The 14,994-nt window shown below is 33.0% G+C and overlaps 1 protein-coding gene across 3 annotated transcripts in view; it reads right to left on the bottom strand.

The window, feature by feature from the left end:
* Positions 1-234: 234 nt before the first annotated feature.
* The window catches only part of LOC106664119 (neuronal acetylcholine receptor subunit alpha-7-like), a 505,201-nt gene continuing 490,441 nt past the window's right edge, over positions 235-14,994 (bottom strand). For all 3 annotated transcript variants that reach the window (XM_024226020.1, XM_024226018.1, XM_024226019.1), the window contains 3 exons: positions 5,807-5,916; positions 3,107-3,332; positions 235-942 (listed from right to left, as the gene is read on the bottom strand). In XM_024226020.1, coding sequence (XP_024081788.1) covers positions 677-942; positions 3,107-3,332; positions 5,807-5,916 — 602 coding nt within the window. In that variant the 3' untranslated portion in view covers positions 235-676. The remainder of the gene's footprint in view (positions 943-3,106; positions 3,333-5,806; positions 5,917-14,994) is intronic.

Below are 14,994 nucleotides of genomic sequence, written 5' to 3' on the forward strand. Positions count from 1 at the left end.
TAGGCTACTTGACTACTCATACGTATTAATATAAATACTTATGAAATTTTCGACGAATGTTTCACAATACTTGGAAGAAATGAACCATTACATAATTTGTGTTTGTATGTATGTATGTTTTTATATACACATATACATTCACATATACATAAATATATGTATGTATGTATATAAATACATATATACATATATTTATATATAAAATTTTTAAAATTTTATATTTAATTACCCGTTATATACAATAAGTCAACAATATTTATAACTAACTATATATAGGTAAACCTATATTAGTCAACTTAGTGTCCCAACGTCATGGAAGTGAAACTATCTTGGCTTATTGAATTATGATTAAATACTGGCAGTTAATGTTGCTATAAATTTAGATAATATACATTATTTGATCTATATACAGAAAGGTATTCAATCGGGTGTCAATTACGACAGTATGTTTAGTATAAAATATGAACAATAATTACAACTAAATTGACAACATTCTAAGAAAGAATGAGCAGTTTTCTTTTATGTTTGGTAATATAAAATAAGTTGTGATAGGAATGGGGGTTCGACTGCCGAAATGGACTGCATTGGAAGACTTAAGCAAATCAGGGACGAGTATCTCAACCGAGCCCCTACCAAGATAGCTTCCAAGATGTCCGAGGGACAGATAATTTTTAAGTTACGTAACAATGATATGGGGAGCTGAAAATAATACTGCGATAGTAGCTATGACAGTAAATAAAGTGAATATGATTAGGCACAATCTATCAACAACCATTGCAGCGAACTTCCAATCATTTGTGATTTCTGCCGCTTCATCTTCTTTCCGCAGTTTGTCTGTTATCATCCTTAATTCTTTAAGGATCTGACCCAGCTCTCTGTGTGGTCCTAAACAAGGTACCATTCCTTGCGAATGGATCACACTTCCAGGCATACCGGAGCTTTCTAAAACACATGTCACTGGATTAGTTCAGACAAGTGGGACATTGAATATCAAAGAAAAAAGAAGGATTAGTACATTTATAAGACAATAAATCTACGATTTGGGGTTAATTAAAAAATTGAGTTAAGTATTGTAAAAAATAATTTTTGTTGAAAAACATTAGACAGGTGTCCAAGCATTCTTTAGACGTAAGATCCATAATTTTTTTAAAAAAGTAATTTAAATAATTATTTTTTATTTATTTAGAAATCGTGAGATGCGGTCTGGTGTAATGTAGGTTTCAGAAAAACATTTTCTTTATCGTGCCAACGTTTCGATCTTTATTGAGATCATCTTCANTTTTGCATTGTATAAATTCACTTTTCCACATCCAAAATGTATTTGCTAAATGTAAACAATGTTTGTAAATCCCAGGCCCTGAAGATGATCTCAATAATGATCGAAACGTTGGCACGATAAAGAAAATGTTTTTCTGAAACCTACATCACACCAGACCGCAACTCACGATTTCTGAATAATTAGTTAATTAAAAACTTGTGAAAATTGAGTTAAGTACTGTAAAAAATAATTTATGTTGAAAAACATTAGACACGTGTCCAAGCATTCTTTAGACGTAAGATCCATAATTTTTTTAAAAAAAGTAATTTAAATAATTATTTTTTATAAGTTTGTGTCTTTGTTGTGAATGTATTTCAAGGTTTTTATACATCAGTCATTATATATTTTTATGTAGGGCAAGGAGAATAGTAAGTTATGTCAAATTATATGAGGTTAAATTAATAAAAAATTGCAAAATTCAAAAGACGCTCCACTAAAGTTGCCATAATTTTTTTTAAACAATACTGTTTTGTTTTAAGTATGATAAAATGCCTTTAAATATAATTTTTTTTAAGGATAAAAAATAAACGTTTTTGAGCTGGTTTAGTTCTCATAGTTGGATAGGGGGCAATTTTTTTCTGTTGTCTGGTGTTTCATGCTTAAAAGTTCATAACTCCCCTGAATTTTATCCAAATTCAGTGTTTTTACAATAGAACAGTGAAGTGACGATAGATTAAGTAGTAGAGTAGCGGCGTATCAAGCTGAAGGTCGTGGGTTCGAATCCCACTCGTGACATTGAATTTTTTATCTCAACTAAAAACCTTAATTAATTGAATGATATTAATTGGTCAAGCGGACGAAAAATAGTGACTGTTTTTACAATAGTTAGAAAACTGAATATTTCTCCTTAAAGCCTATTTCAACAAGATTTAGATTTTATGTTATTAGAAGTCATGATAAGGACGAAAACAACAAAATCTATCACAAACGTTTTACTTTTATTTCCCATTGTAATTTATGTGTGGTGATTAGTGACCGTTAATCGATATTTATTTAGAAATCGTGAGATGCGGTCTGGTGTGATGTAGGTTTCAGAAAAACATTTTCTTTNTAAATCCCAGGCCCTGAAGATGATCTCAATAAAGATCGAAACGTTGGCACGATAAAGAAAATGTTTTTCTGAAACCTACATCACACCAGACCGCAGCTCACGATTTTTCTAAATAAAAATTGTAATTTATTTTCAGAGACTAAGTTTGTACTATTATGTGCTAGTTTATAAGATTCTAAACCCCTGGAAGTTTCCTGCAGTTTAGTATAGTTATTTCATAGCTATCACAATTTTTGTTTTTGTAAATGGTTGATTTTGAAGAAAAAAATCTGAAGCAAAAGATTTAAATATTTTTTATTTTCCCAAAAATTTGTATTCAGAGGTTTTTTGGAGCACAGAAAATGAATTTGACTGTTTCTTGTTTAAAAAAATCTAAAGTAATTTTGCTGCATAGCTCAGGTACAAATTAGTATTTTTAAATATCTACAAACTGAGTGTAAATAGTTATAATTTTACCTTGTCGCGAAAATTCCATTGTAAAATGTGCTAGATAAAGTTACATGTTAAACAAGAATCCTGATTGCAAGGGGAAGGAGTAAAGTTTAAAGTCTAAAATTTTTTTAGAAATTTGGATTATACAAAAGGGCATAGTGATTTTTTAATTTAAAATTTTAGGCTTACTTATTTACAAAAATATACGCCAAACATGCATAATTTTAGAATGAATACATAGTAAAAGTGATTTGGTGATGAGGCAGTAAAGAAAATAATATATCATTTAAAAAAATCTCATTTACCTTCCTCATGAGCCCGAATGTATGTATGACTAGATGTTTGCAAAGGCCCATGTCTGAAGTCATCATCTATGTCTAAAACATTCGCTAGAAGACTCTTTGAAGACCTTTCTTTTAATTCTAACGTGTGCATCTGCAACGACTTTCTTGGAGCGTCTCCATTTTCATTATGGCCTGGTCGGCTCATCCGCAGCAGGCATGGAAGCCAATGAAGGAACAACGATTTGACCTGAAAATTTAAATTATTAAATTGTATATAAATTGTTTTTGTGTGAAATTGAAGAATTTCAATTTGATGTAATCAGGTTGTAAGAAATTTTAGGTCTGTTTTGGCATCTTATGTTGTAATAAGAACATTACATAAATTAGCATCAGACAAAGCAAATTCCTTTCCTAAGGCTATTCGTATAGAGTTGGTACCTGAACAAACAACCAAAAAAATTCTGAAACATCTTGCAAAGAGTTATAGCCCTAGAAGAATAAGCCATATTTTCTCCAACAATACAACATTTGTGGGCAGTAAAACCGAGCTGGTAGAACTTCAATTGTTTAGATCAGATGACAACATCACGGAATTGGGTAACTTCTGCACTTCTTCAGGCGTCACATGGTCCTTCGTTCCTCCTCGATTGCCACATTTCAGAGGTTTCTAGAAGGCTGCAGTTAAGTCTTCTACAAGAACGCGATCATTACATTGGACAGTGAACATCTGGCTCAGGAATAAGTGCTGTACTCCGATGGAAAGCTGAAGACCATTGGGTTCCTCTCAGATTCTTCTCATGCTCACTGATCGACTCAACTGAAAAGAATTAATCGACCTAGGACCGGGAACTCATCATGGTATACAGAGCTATCAAGCACTTCTGCCCCCTCAAGAACACCATAACGGGACACAAAGATGAGCACTGGACATGAAACCTGTCTACTTTTCTAAACTATCTTAGGTCTATGCTGCACAGAGATACTGAAGAAGGACCGGCAGAGCTAACTTCAGCAAGGTTTTACATCTACCCAGGGGATGTTTGTGCCACTTGGGTATCTAGGCACTCAGGAGTTGCCAGTACTTCCAGACCCAAACCCTACTGTGACCTAGTAATTAGCCACAAAAAATGATCACATTAAAAATCCTTAATGAGACTAAAAAAAATCCTGGTGGATCGACAAGTGAAGAGATCCCCATAAAGGAAGTGGAAATAAAACTTGGATTCTGGCAAGTCTCCTGATTGGACCTGCCTAAGAAGGCATATGCTGGATAGGAATACTGGCAGTGAAGGATAATATAATGTAATTTCTAAAAGGGGGTCAGAACCACTTTAAATTTACTTTTTTCCCAACTTAGTCAGTGAATGCATCCAAAATCTCCAAAACCTGGGAAAACACATCAACCTGATGATATCTTGGGTGCCAGGGCATAGGGGAATTTTGGGTAACGAGGAAGCAGACAAACTGGCCAGAGGAGGATCTGCAAGACCATACATAGGCCCCGAACCTATCCCTGGGATAACAAAAACAAACATAGAATCCTCCATCGCAGAATGGATCCAAGCAAAACAAAAAGAGAAGAGGATAAACTCTAGCGGTGCTAGACTTAGTAAACTTATGATGAAACAACCCTCACCGAGACTGGCAAAAACTCTGCTGCAATTGGAGAGGGCCAAACTCAGAGGAGTGGTAGGACTACCAACCAGTCGCTGGTATCTGAGAAAACATCTACACAACATAGACATATACAGCGATGATCCCATCTGCAGATTATGTAATGAGGAGGAGGAATGCGAAGCAACAGCTCAATGGAGATTTAACCTAACGTACGGAAAAGACTTAGGGAATGAAATTGCAGCAATAACAGTCAATGACCTGATACTTCTAAGAAGAAGGATTGAGTCTATTGACTGAACTAAGGAACTAGGAAGGTACAATAAGCCAGAAGGCTGAAGTGCCTGGGGAATACAAACCCCGCTTCCTAGTATCCTTTTCCACCATACCATACCATACCATTTCTCAAGTTAACCTAAAAAGTCCAGATTTTGCTGGGATTCAAACTCAGAACTGCTAGTGTGGCAAAAAAAATCAGCAAAAAAAAGAAGCCAAAATCATTACATATGGCTACTGAAAATATGTGGCAATGAGTGAAATAGTGAAGATGTTCCAGCCCTGGCTCCAGTTTCCAGGCATTCATGACACAGAAGTTGACAGTACTTCTGTACCCAAACAAATAATTTGAAAAAAAAACAAAAACATAATAATAATAAATAAAAAAACAAAAAACAATGTAATTACTGTCCACTGGGTTTCTTTGGAAAATTGGACAAGAGGATCAGGACCAGTATACATGACTTTTTTCTCCAAATTATGTTTGTTTATGTTAATAATTCTAGTTCCGAACTTAAGAGTATTTAAGAGCTTGTTGTAGGTAACAATTTAAATGACCGAGAATGACCTCAGACTTAATTTTTACCCATTTCCAATCAAACAAATCATAATTGTACGTCATGGACAAGGCAAAATTCAAAAGAAAAGTCAGTTCCTTTGCCAAGCTTTAGAAGAAAATATCCGTTTCATCAAGTCTGAATTTATTTCTAATAAAATAAATCTAAACTCACGAATCTGTTAAGGTTGAAGCCATAATTTGTAAGATTGTAAAGTTTAATCGAGATAATAAATAAATATGTTGTATATAAAAAAAAGTTGGGGTCTACTTACGCAAGGCGACATTTCATGTGTGTCGGCATTGCGATGGTGATAGTTGAGGATTATTATTGTAGAAACAACGGATGAAGCCACCATGAACATGATACAGTTGAAGTATGTTCCTGTAATTGTGATTTTTGTTTTTTTAATAATTGGAATATATAGATAACGAAGTGTTTTTGTACATGCCATGCTAAATATTGTATCAACAAATTAAAAAAAAAAAAAATGAACCATTATTATTAATGTTAACAATAACCAAAAAATTTATTAACTCCAAAGTACAAAGGTTTATGGAAAATAACTATTACAATCTGTGCGAAATTAACAATTTAAATACAATTATGGAAATGAACATAATAAACATGTATATACTTTTTGCTTATATTTAAACATAAGAAAATAAGAATATTACAGTTGTAATTAGAAGCTTTGATATAAAAAAAATGTGTATTACAAGTTGAGTGAGCTGCTGCAAAAAAAGTAATAAAAAAAGCGCAGTGTATTTTTACTTAATTTAGCTGGAAAAATTCACTCAACATCAAACTATTACAATTATCTAGTAATAGTGAATTATTTAAAAAGAATGATGAGATGAAAAATAGATAATGTTGATGTTTATTAACTATAATTTGGCTTGTCAAACTTGATATTTTGTAATAACAATAATAATAAATAATTATAGCAACAATTTTTTTTTTCATGCATAGGCTTCATACAATTTAAACAGTGGAATTAGCTGTTTTTTTTTCGGTCATGCTTAAGAGTCATGCAAAAAGCTTATATTTGTTATGAATACAATTTTGTATTTACAAACTTTTATTTAGCTATTTCAATAGAAAACAATTTAAATAAATACCATATTTGGGATGGGTGATATCTTTTAACAAAAGATAGTCATATTTTGATTAAGATATTTATGGTAGTTATTAACTAAAAAAAGTGAAAAATGTGAAAAAAAAATAAAATTGACAAACAGAAAATAACTTAAAATATATTTAACACTATTAGCGGTGAGGATTTTTTTTGTTTTGTTTTTAGGAACATTGGTCGTTTAGATTCTTCTATTTAGCCAGTTTATTATTTAAATATCATGTTAGTTTATTTTAGTTTAATAAATTATTTTATATGCAATGGTGAATATATATGATATATATAAACACATACAATAAGATGCTAAAAATATTTATTAAACTAACACTATAAATAGAGGGGAATAATCAAGAAGGCCCATTTGTTATATTTATGCGGTTTTCTTCCTAGCAAGTGGGGGAAAAAGAGGTGCAGTTGTGCTAATCACATGCATAGTCCTAGTAGTATTTAAAAAAAACAACAATTTAAAAAAGTAACAAAAAACTATAGTTTCCAAAATCGTATCCATTCCAATGATTCATCACCTATAAGCATATAAAAATTAATAAATTGATGATGTATTCTATGATACTATTATCACCGAAATTTCACCGCAGAAAATGCATTTCACAGCAGAACGGCAAATAATCGGCAAATATAAATTTTTTTCTACATTAAAGAAAGAAAAAAAAGAAAGAAAAGTATATAAGAAACAAAATGTCCATAAAATAAGTAGATATCCCTCATCCCTGGAAAATGGCAACCTAAATAAACTGTTTGTTTTTTAAAATAAATTTAAATTAAAATTTATTGTGATTTTGAGGAACATGACGGGAATTTTAAGTGTGTCTTGTTTAGATTTGTTTTTGTTTCTTATTTTAATAATATAATTACTTAACACAAAATTGCATTCAATTCAAATGTTAAACATATAGAATAATATATTTTTAAACAGTGATGCCAATTTATGGATTTTCAATTGTTATTGGAACAACATTTATAAGTAAAATTCATTATAACATGCTTTTTAAATTTTAAATGCATTTTATTTAAACAGTTGGCGAGTTACGTGGAGGCAGAGAGGTTAGCGCTGTGTTAAAGTTAGAAATATTTATCTTGTGGGAAGGGTGGGTTTAGTTAGGCCAGGCCAGTCAGTAACCAAGTGGTTACAGAGTGGCAGGGCTACATTTACACATTTCCCGCTGTATCCTCTGCTTACATCTGTAAGAATTAGTCACAGTGTTAGTTAGAGGAATATCTTTTCCCCAGATCAAGCCTACTACACAACGTACCATGCACTCACATAATATATATGTACACTAGAATAAGAATTTATCTCAATATTTACAAAGTTATTTATAATTATTGATCGTTTAATATAGAGTAGAATAGTGAAGTTAAGCAGTATAACCATTTATGTTGATTGGTTTACGATTGCTTTAATGCTTTCAGTATTATAGAAGAAATAGGAGAGACACGCATGGAAAGAGTGATCCGCTAAGCATTCTACTACAAAACATGATTATTTCACACTTTTTTCTCTCTGTCTACGTTTTGTTCATTTTCCTTTTTGTTTTCTCATCGGTTTATTGTTTAAGGTTGTTTTTTATATCCTATCTTATTTAAGATTTAAAAAAAAATTGATGTATATGTATATACAGTGAGAATGCCGCTTTATTTATTTTGATGTCATCACATCACCCGTTTAATTTCTTTTTTTATTTAAATTTTTTATTCTTGTTGGTTTATATATTAAGTTTATTACAGTTTGACTGAAATAAAATAAAATGAGAAACCGTTTTTTTTTTTTTTTTGAAATTTGGGAAGGTGCGCATATACTACCATCAGCCAACACATTTACTTCCATATCAAATATTACGAACATTCATAAGCTTTTTATTGAAATCTTTTAGACCATAAATAAAAAACAAATTGTCATATTCAAATAATGTGAATGAAATAATCATGTGGATGGAGTTTGATGAAAGAAAGATTGCTATGTTGGAAAGAGGTTATGTGCAATGTGTGCTGACCTAGTAAGGGGATAGCTTCCGAAGTCTGTGGTAACGCATCGGCTATCATGAGTGAAAATACAGAGAGGGAGAGGAGGATTGTGACACCTGAAACAGGACGCCAAATTTGACTATTGTCTTGCCTTATCCCATTCATTTGTTGCTTTTTGTTTTATAATTTTTAAATTTAATTTTTTTTTTGTGTGCAATTCTTTCTCTCTTTTTAATCCAATCAGACAAGCAGCAGTTTAAAGGGAGCCCGGGACCCGTTTGCCTTTCTTGTTTTTTTGTGACTGTGTGGCGAGGCTGAACAAGTCTGAATGGATAACTTGGAGACGATGGCGCATGCCGTCCAAGTGCGTCCGTGCCAATTTCCATCACACTCACCTGCCTCAATTAGTATTACTGCAGAAAATATTGTGCAATATTAAAGCATATTATTTCATCGCTAAAATTAAAATTAAAAATTATAGCATTTTTATATATTCCGTTTTTATTCAAAATTCTCTGTGGTGTTTCCATTTCCAAATGCAATTTGTGTAAATATCTTAAAAACAGTGCTTACATTGAATCTTTGTATGATCAAAATTCACATACATAACAATTGAAACAAAAAAGTTGAAAGAAAGAAAAAAAACATTACAAGTCAAAGCTCATTCGTTTTTATTAAAACATTAGTTTCTTTTAAGTAGAATAATTCAAAATTTGTTTTTTGAGTAATTTTTATTGTAATAAAAAATGAACTTTTTGGTTTGTTGCATTGACAAATTAAAGTAAATAAAACTAGGATGAAAAGTTTGCATATTTGTCTGGCTGTGCTTTATTGGTGAATAATAGTGATTCTTTATTATTGCCACTGATGTTTTGGTTTATTGGGCGAACCTAAAACAGGCATTGCGTCTGAGACTTGGGGTAAGGTCTCCGCCACTAGATTATGGAACACTGTCAGCGACAGCAATACGGTCACTCCTGAAACATATCCCTGCTCTCACTATCCCCCTCGCTATTACACATTAATTGACTTATTTCTAATAACCACTATTAACATGCAATACAAATAGTTTTTGATTTTCACAATGGGTTTATGTTATTTGATATAGTGCAATATTTTGTGTGTATAGACTAACCAAGTCGTGTGCTGCGTGCATACGCGTGTGTCATACACACGCATACACGGGTGTATGTGTCTGAATGAGTTCGGGGTCGATACTGGAGGTACGGTTTATTAGTCAGTTTAGGCGGATAGGTGATACAATTACAAGCACATTTCACCCACTGAAGACCTATACAATATTCCGATAGAAACAAGCTAATAAATTTCCTAACACTTTTCTCGTAGTAATTCGTTAAACAAAGGAAAACAAAAACACAATTGATTGTTTTTCATGTTCTTTTTATCAAGTTTTCAAGAGAAACCGGAAAAGAATGTAAAGCGATTCGGTTAAAAAAAAAGAATTGAACTACTTACGCGCTGGAAAGACGTAGGACATCATTTACGATCTTCTCTGTCGCTCGGGACCAAGATGGTCGAAAATCTTCTGGATTTTTTGTTCATCCAAAGCCAGGCGAAGCGTAATGAAAAGTTATTTACGACAAACAGACACATCTCCAAAACGGGGAGAAAATTTCCATGGGTGGGTGAAATTTCCATGAGTCAGGGCGAGTCCCATCACGATCCTTTTTCCTCAAGTTTAAGTTATCGAGTCGTAAAATTAAGTCCGTAGCGTTTTTTTTTAAATGGTAATGTTGAAGTAATTGTGAACAAAATTTCGTCAAAAATATATAGCACAATTTTGTTCCATTGCCTGTTGCCATTTTACATGTAATTTTGTGAATCCTCCCAGAATCTATTCGGCTTTTGAGTTTTCTGCTGTCCTCAACTGAAGAAAAGTTTTCCCATTAACAAAGTCTTGCAGAATCCGGAATAATTGAAAATCTGAACGGGCGAGTCTGTAAAGACACGTGAGGGCGAGCGTTATCCCGATGGAATTTGTGATTATCCAATGTTGTTTTTGGCCAATTGTCTTTAATCGATCGAATTGTGCGTAGTATAAAGTATAACCATTTGGTTGGGCCGAAGATGATAATAAAAAAACCCTCTTCCGATTCCACAAAAAGCACAATATCACTAATATATTGGAGTTGTGAACGGTGTGTCGCTGCGTTTTGCCCAGAATTTTTGTCTTTGAGCATTGTTCTAAAAGATCTTTTCAACTGAACGTACTTTTTAAAACAAAAATTAGATTTCGTTTTAGGAGGGAATTGCAGATAGAGATGCATTTCAATAAGTTTCTCTCAGTAAACATATGGAGAATCTAATGCTTGTATGATATAGACTAAGAATCTGCGATGCCGATGCCTAGTGACATTGAGTTGGAGTTATTTGTTATAATAGCTTGAACCCGGTCGATGATTGAACCAGAGCGCCTTACATCTAACAAATAAAAATATTCCACTTCTGAATCGAACCAATGGTGTTTTCTCCTAAACTATCGTACACATCACAAATTTACCTATCAATATGAGCTGCGGTTTTTCCTTTGCGGGAATAAAAACAATTAAGAGATGAAACCTTTTGTAAAATTATGAGATCTGGTACGAAACTACCGAATAAAAACTTCTTAAAACCATTTTCAGAATGTGGTCATCGCAGGCCCTCTGCGTGTTTTTACTTATTTATCTAGACTTTCACGCATATTTTTTAAACTGCGGCTCTCTGCTTTTGTATGCATACAAGTCGGTATACTAAAATTCTTAAGCCGGAAACACACTTACCCGATGCTACGCCATGCGTCGCTACCCGATGCTACCCGACGCCTTGCCACGTTTTGGTGGGGTGTGCACATCTATCCGACGCAAGCACACGTCGCGTACAGTCCACAGCGTTTATCACAATAATCACTATCACAATCGCAACGCATCTTTTGTTCTTAATGCACTATTTTGAGCAAAACCTTGTAATAAATTGTTAGTTAAATTTTATGAGCACAACCATCTAATAAATTGTTTGTTAAACTTAATTGTTTTAAATAAAGTTACTCCTAACCATCATAATTAAACAATGTTTATAAAAACTTATGCATTTTTGATCTCGTTTAATTTGGTTTACATTAAAATAACATGTTGTAATTAATATAACGACAAAATTACATGTACTTAGTTTGAAATAAACTACAAAAAATATGAGTGTCCTGTTCTGATGCTACCCGACATTACAAAATGGTGTAATTTTACGAGCAAAACTATGAAATAAATTATTAATTAAATTTTATGAGCAAAACCGTGTAATAAATTGTTCCAATTTTAGTATATGTACCGCAGAAGCGAGTACAATAAATTGTTAGTTAAATTCATTATATCAAAAAATCGTTTTCCAGTGTTTTGATTAATTTTCTACCAAACCATTAAAATTAATTTTTTGAATAAAAACTAATTAATTTTTAATCACAGTTAATTTGGTTTATATTAAAATAAGTATGTTGTAATTAATATAACGATAGTTTGAATAAAAATATGAGTGTCCGGTTCTGTTGTCTTCGACTGTACTCGATGCTTCTCGACGAAAATCTGGGCAGTGGGGATCGCAGAGCGTCGGGGTAGGTTAGCGTGGCATAGCATCGGATGTGCACGGGGGTAATGTGCAACCTTATGGAAAATCGGAGTTTGGATTTGCGTCGGGTAGCATCGGGTAGCGTCGCATGGCGTAGCATCGGGTAAGTGTGTTTCTGGCTTTACGCCTCGTTTGTACCTCAGGTTGTCAACAATCAAATGGAAATAAATAAATAAAAGTATTTTTTTTTTCGATTTATCTAAGTTGAAGCTTCGGTTGAGTCGAGAGTTGCGAGTTAGTGACTTTGGCCTGTTGCTACTTCAAATTGATTTCTTGTATCAATCTTCTTAGAATTTGGTCAAAATATCCACAAAACCTTTATAAAACTAAAGAAATATCAAACGTCTAAAAAAACATTTAAAAAGATCTTTTTATTCGATTGATCCAAATTGAAGCCTCGGTTGAGTCGAGAGTTGTGTGTTAGCGACTTTGGTCTGTTGCTACTTCAAATTGAATTCTTGAATCAATCTTCTTACAATTTGGTCGAAATATCCACAAAACCTTTATAAAACTGTGCAAATATCAAAAGTTTAAAAAAACGCTATATATGTAGACAGATGTTTGCATCCGACGAACCTCCGAGCACCGCACTCGACAGGGACGCGAGCGGCACACCAAGTTCACTTCTATTTGTCAGTCCTGACGCTCCGCCCGGGAACCACCAAACCAGGGCACACAGAGCGGAAACCACGGTCGCCATCGAGGCCCCCGCCGAAGTCACCGCACCACGGCAAAATACTCGGAATCGCCCGGTGTCGGTAGTACTTGATATTCCTACGACACCGGTAACCAATCACTATTCGATACAAGTCTGGTTATATCCATTACCCCCGTACTTGATATTCTTTGGGGCGGGGTTGAACAACCCTTCCTTTCACGCTAATAAATTACATTCATTTCAATAAATTAACGTAAACACAACAGCCGATACATGGTCACATTTACTCCCCTATCCGGTGTTCCACGGATGTGGTCGAACTCACTCCATTCTCGCTAATAACTTACTACTACTTTCCAGATGTCACACACTCACCCCAGAGTATTCGTAATAATTCTAAATATGAGAGAAATAAAACCGAATTATTATTAAAAAAATAAAATAAATAAAAGGTAAAACGCTACGGACTTATTTTACAAGCCAATATTCCATTTAATCGGCTTTTAACAAAAAGAGGAAATCTATTTAAAATAAATCCGATTTGATTATTATAAGAAGCTTGAAATAAATTTCTCATAAAAAAAATAATATGCCACGGCCTACTCTTTATTTCACATTTCAGGCTGACTTTGTTTTTCAGATATGTTTTGGTGCTTAATTTTGATTATATTCCGTCCTTTTTGCGAACAGTTTAATATTTCCCTGCTCCAGTGTTAATTTAGGAAAGCTTAGTGTCTAAAAAAAACCTTATCTACTTCAAGCTAACAAAAATAAATAAAATAAAAAAAATAAAAAATAACAAAATAAAAAACAAATTGTATTTCAAGCTATCTAAAAAAGTTTAAAATCGCATATCAATCGAAGATCTCTATAATTTTTGCGTTCATTTTATTTTCCGATTCCACGGTTATTTCAAATTAACTGAATATTGAAAAATATCAAATTACAAGCTGTAGGACGTTCCAGTTGGTATCAAAAATTCAAATATACAGTGACTTAAGGAAAACAGTCGAAGTTTTATAGTCGTCCAGAAAGTCCACGACTAAACCACAAACCCAAAAAACAAAAAACAAAAAAACAAACAAAAAATCCAATGAGATCACTGAACAACAACAGTTCGATTAGAATATTGAAAAACCCTATAGAAAACAAGAATTAGACAATTTGTGTGTGGTTTTTTTATATTAAAATTAAATTATAATATCTGAGGCTTTATCAGGAAATTTATCGCCGGCTCGTTTCAATAAGAAAAAAATATTGCACTGAATTCAGATGGGTGTTTTTACTTTTGGAGCACTAGCAAACTAAGGAGGGCGAGTGGGGCAACTACTAGTACATAATAATGTTCAAAGGTCCTATATTTGTACTTGTAAGGGTCTAGGAAAAAGTAAAACATATTTAAACAACTCAACTTTCAAGCATAACGAAAAAGGTAAAGGGCCTGTGGGGTGAAAAATTCAAAGAAATACGATGGATAATACGTTGTAAGCGGGATATGGCAATGCAATAAATTAAATCATCGTTAATTATGAGGAGACTGGGATGACATCCGTTTTCCCTTCAGATTCAGTGCTACTCTTTAAACCCGCAGTTTTACATTTTATGCATGTTTATTTTCTTTCAAAACAATAGAAACAGGTCAAAAAAAAGTTTAAAGAAAAATATTGAAAGGGCCGAATAAAATTTATAGTGTGGTGTACCGCTCTGCCTCCATTGTTGCACTCATTCGTGTGTTTACCTATTAGAGGTCTTTCTGAGGTCGGCGGCATAGTCTCGGCCACCATGTTAAGGAAAAATGTAAGAGACAGAAGAACTGTCACATCTATGAACAAAATTAAAACAAATCAACCATTCCGCCCAGTACAAAGATCATCAAAGTCATCCTTAAGTCTATCGGTCTATTAAATAACCGACTTCATCTTTAAAATCTACTACTAGTTTACACTACACAACTATTCTATGCTATTTACGAAAAAACACAAAAAAATATTATTTTGTTTATCATTAAAAAAAAAACAAATTTTTTTATAACAATTTGAGAAAAATGATTGGTTTCATATTTATTAAT

Source organism: Cimex lectularius, unplaced genomic scaffold (genome assembly GCF_000648675.2).
Source record: "Cimex lectularius strain Harlan isolate CLEC.00 unplaced genomic scaffold, Clec_2.1 scaffold82, whole genome shotgun sequence".
In the NCBI taxonomy this organism is placed as follows: domain Eukaryota; kingdom Metazoa; phylum Arthropoda; class Insecta; order Hemiptera; family Cimicidae; genus Cimex; species Cimex lectularius.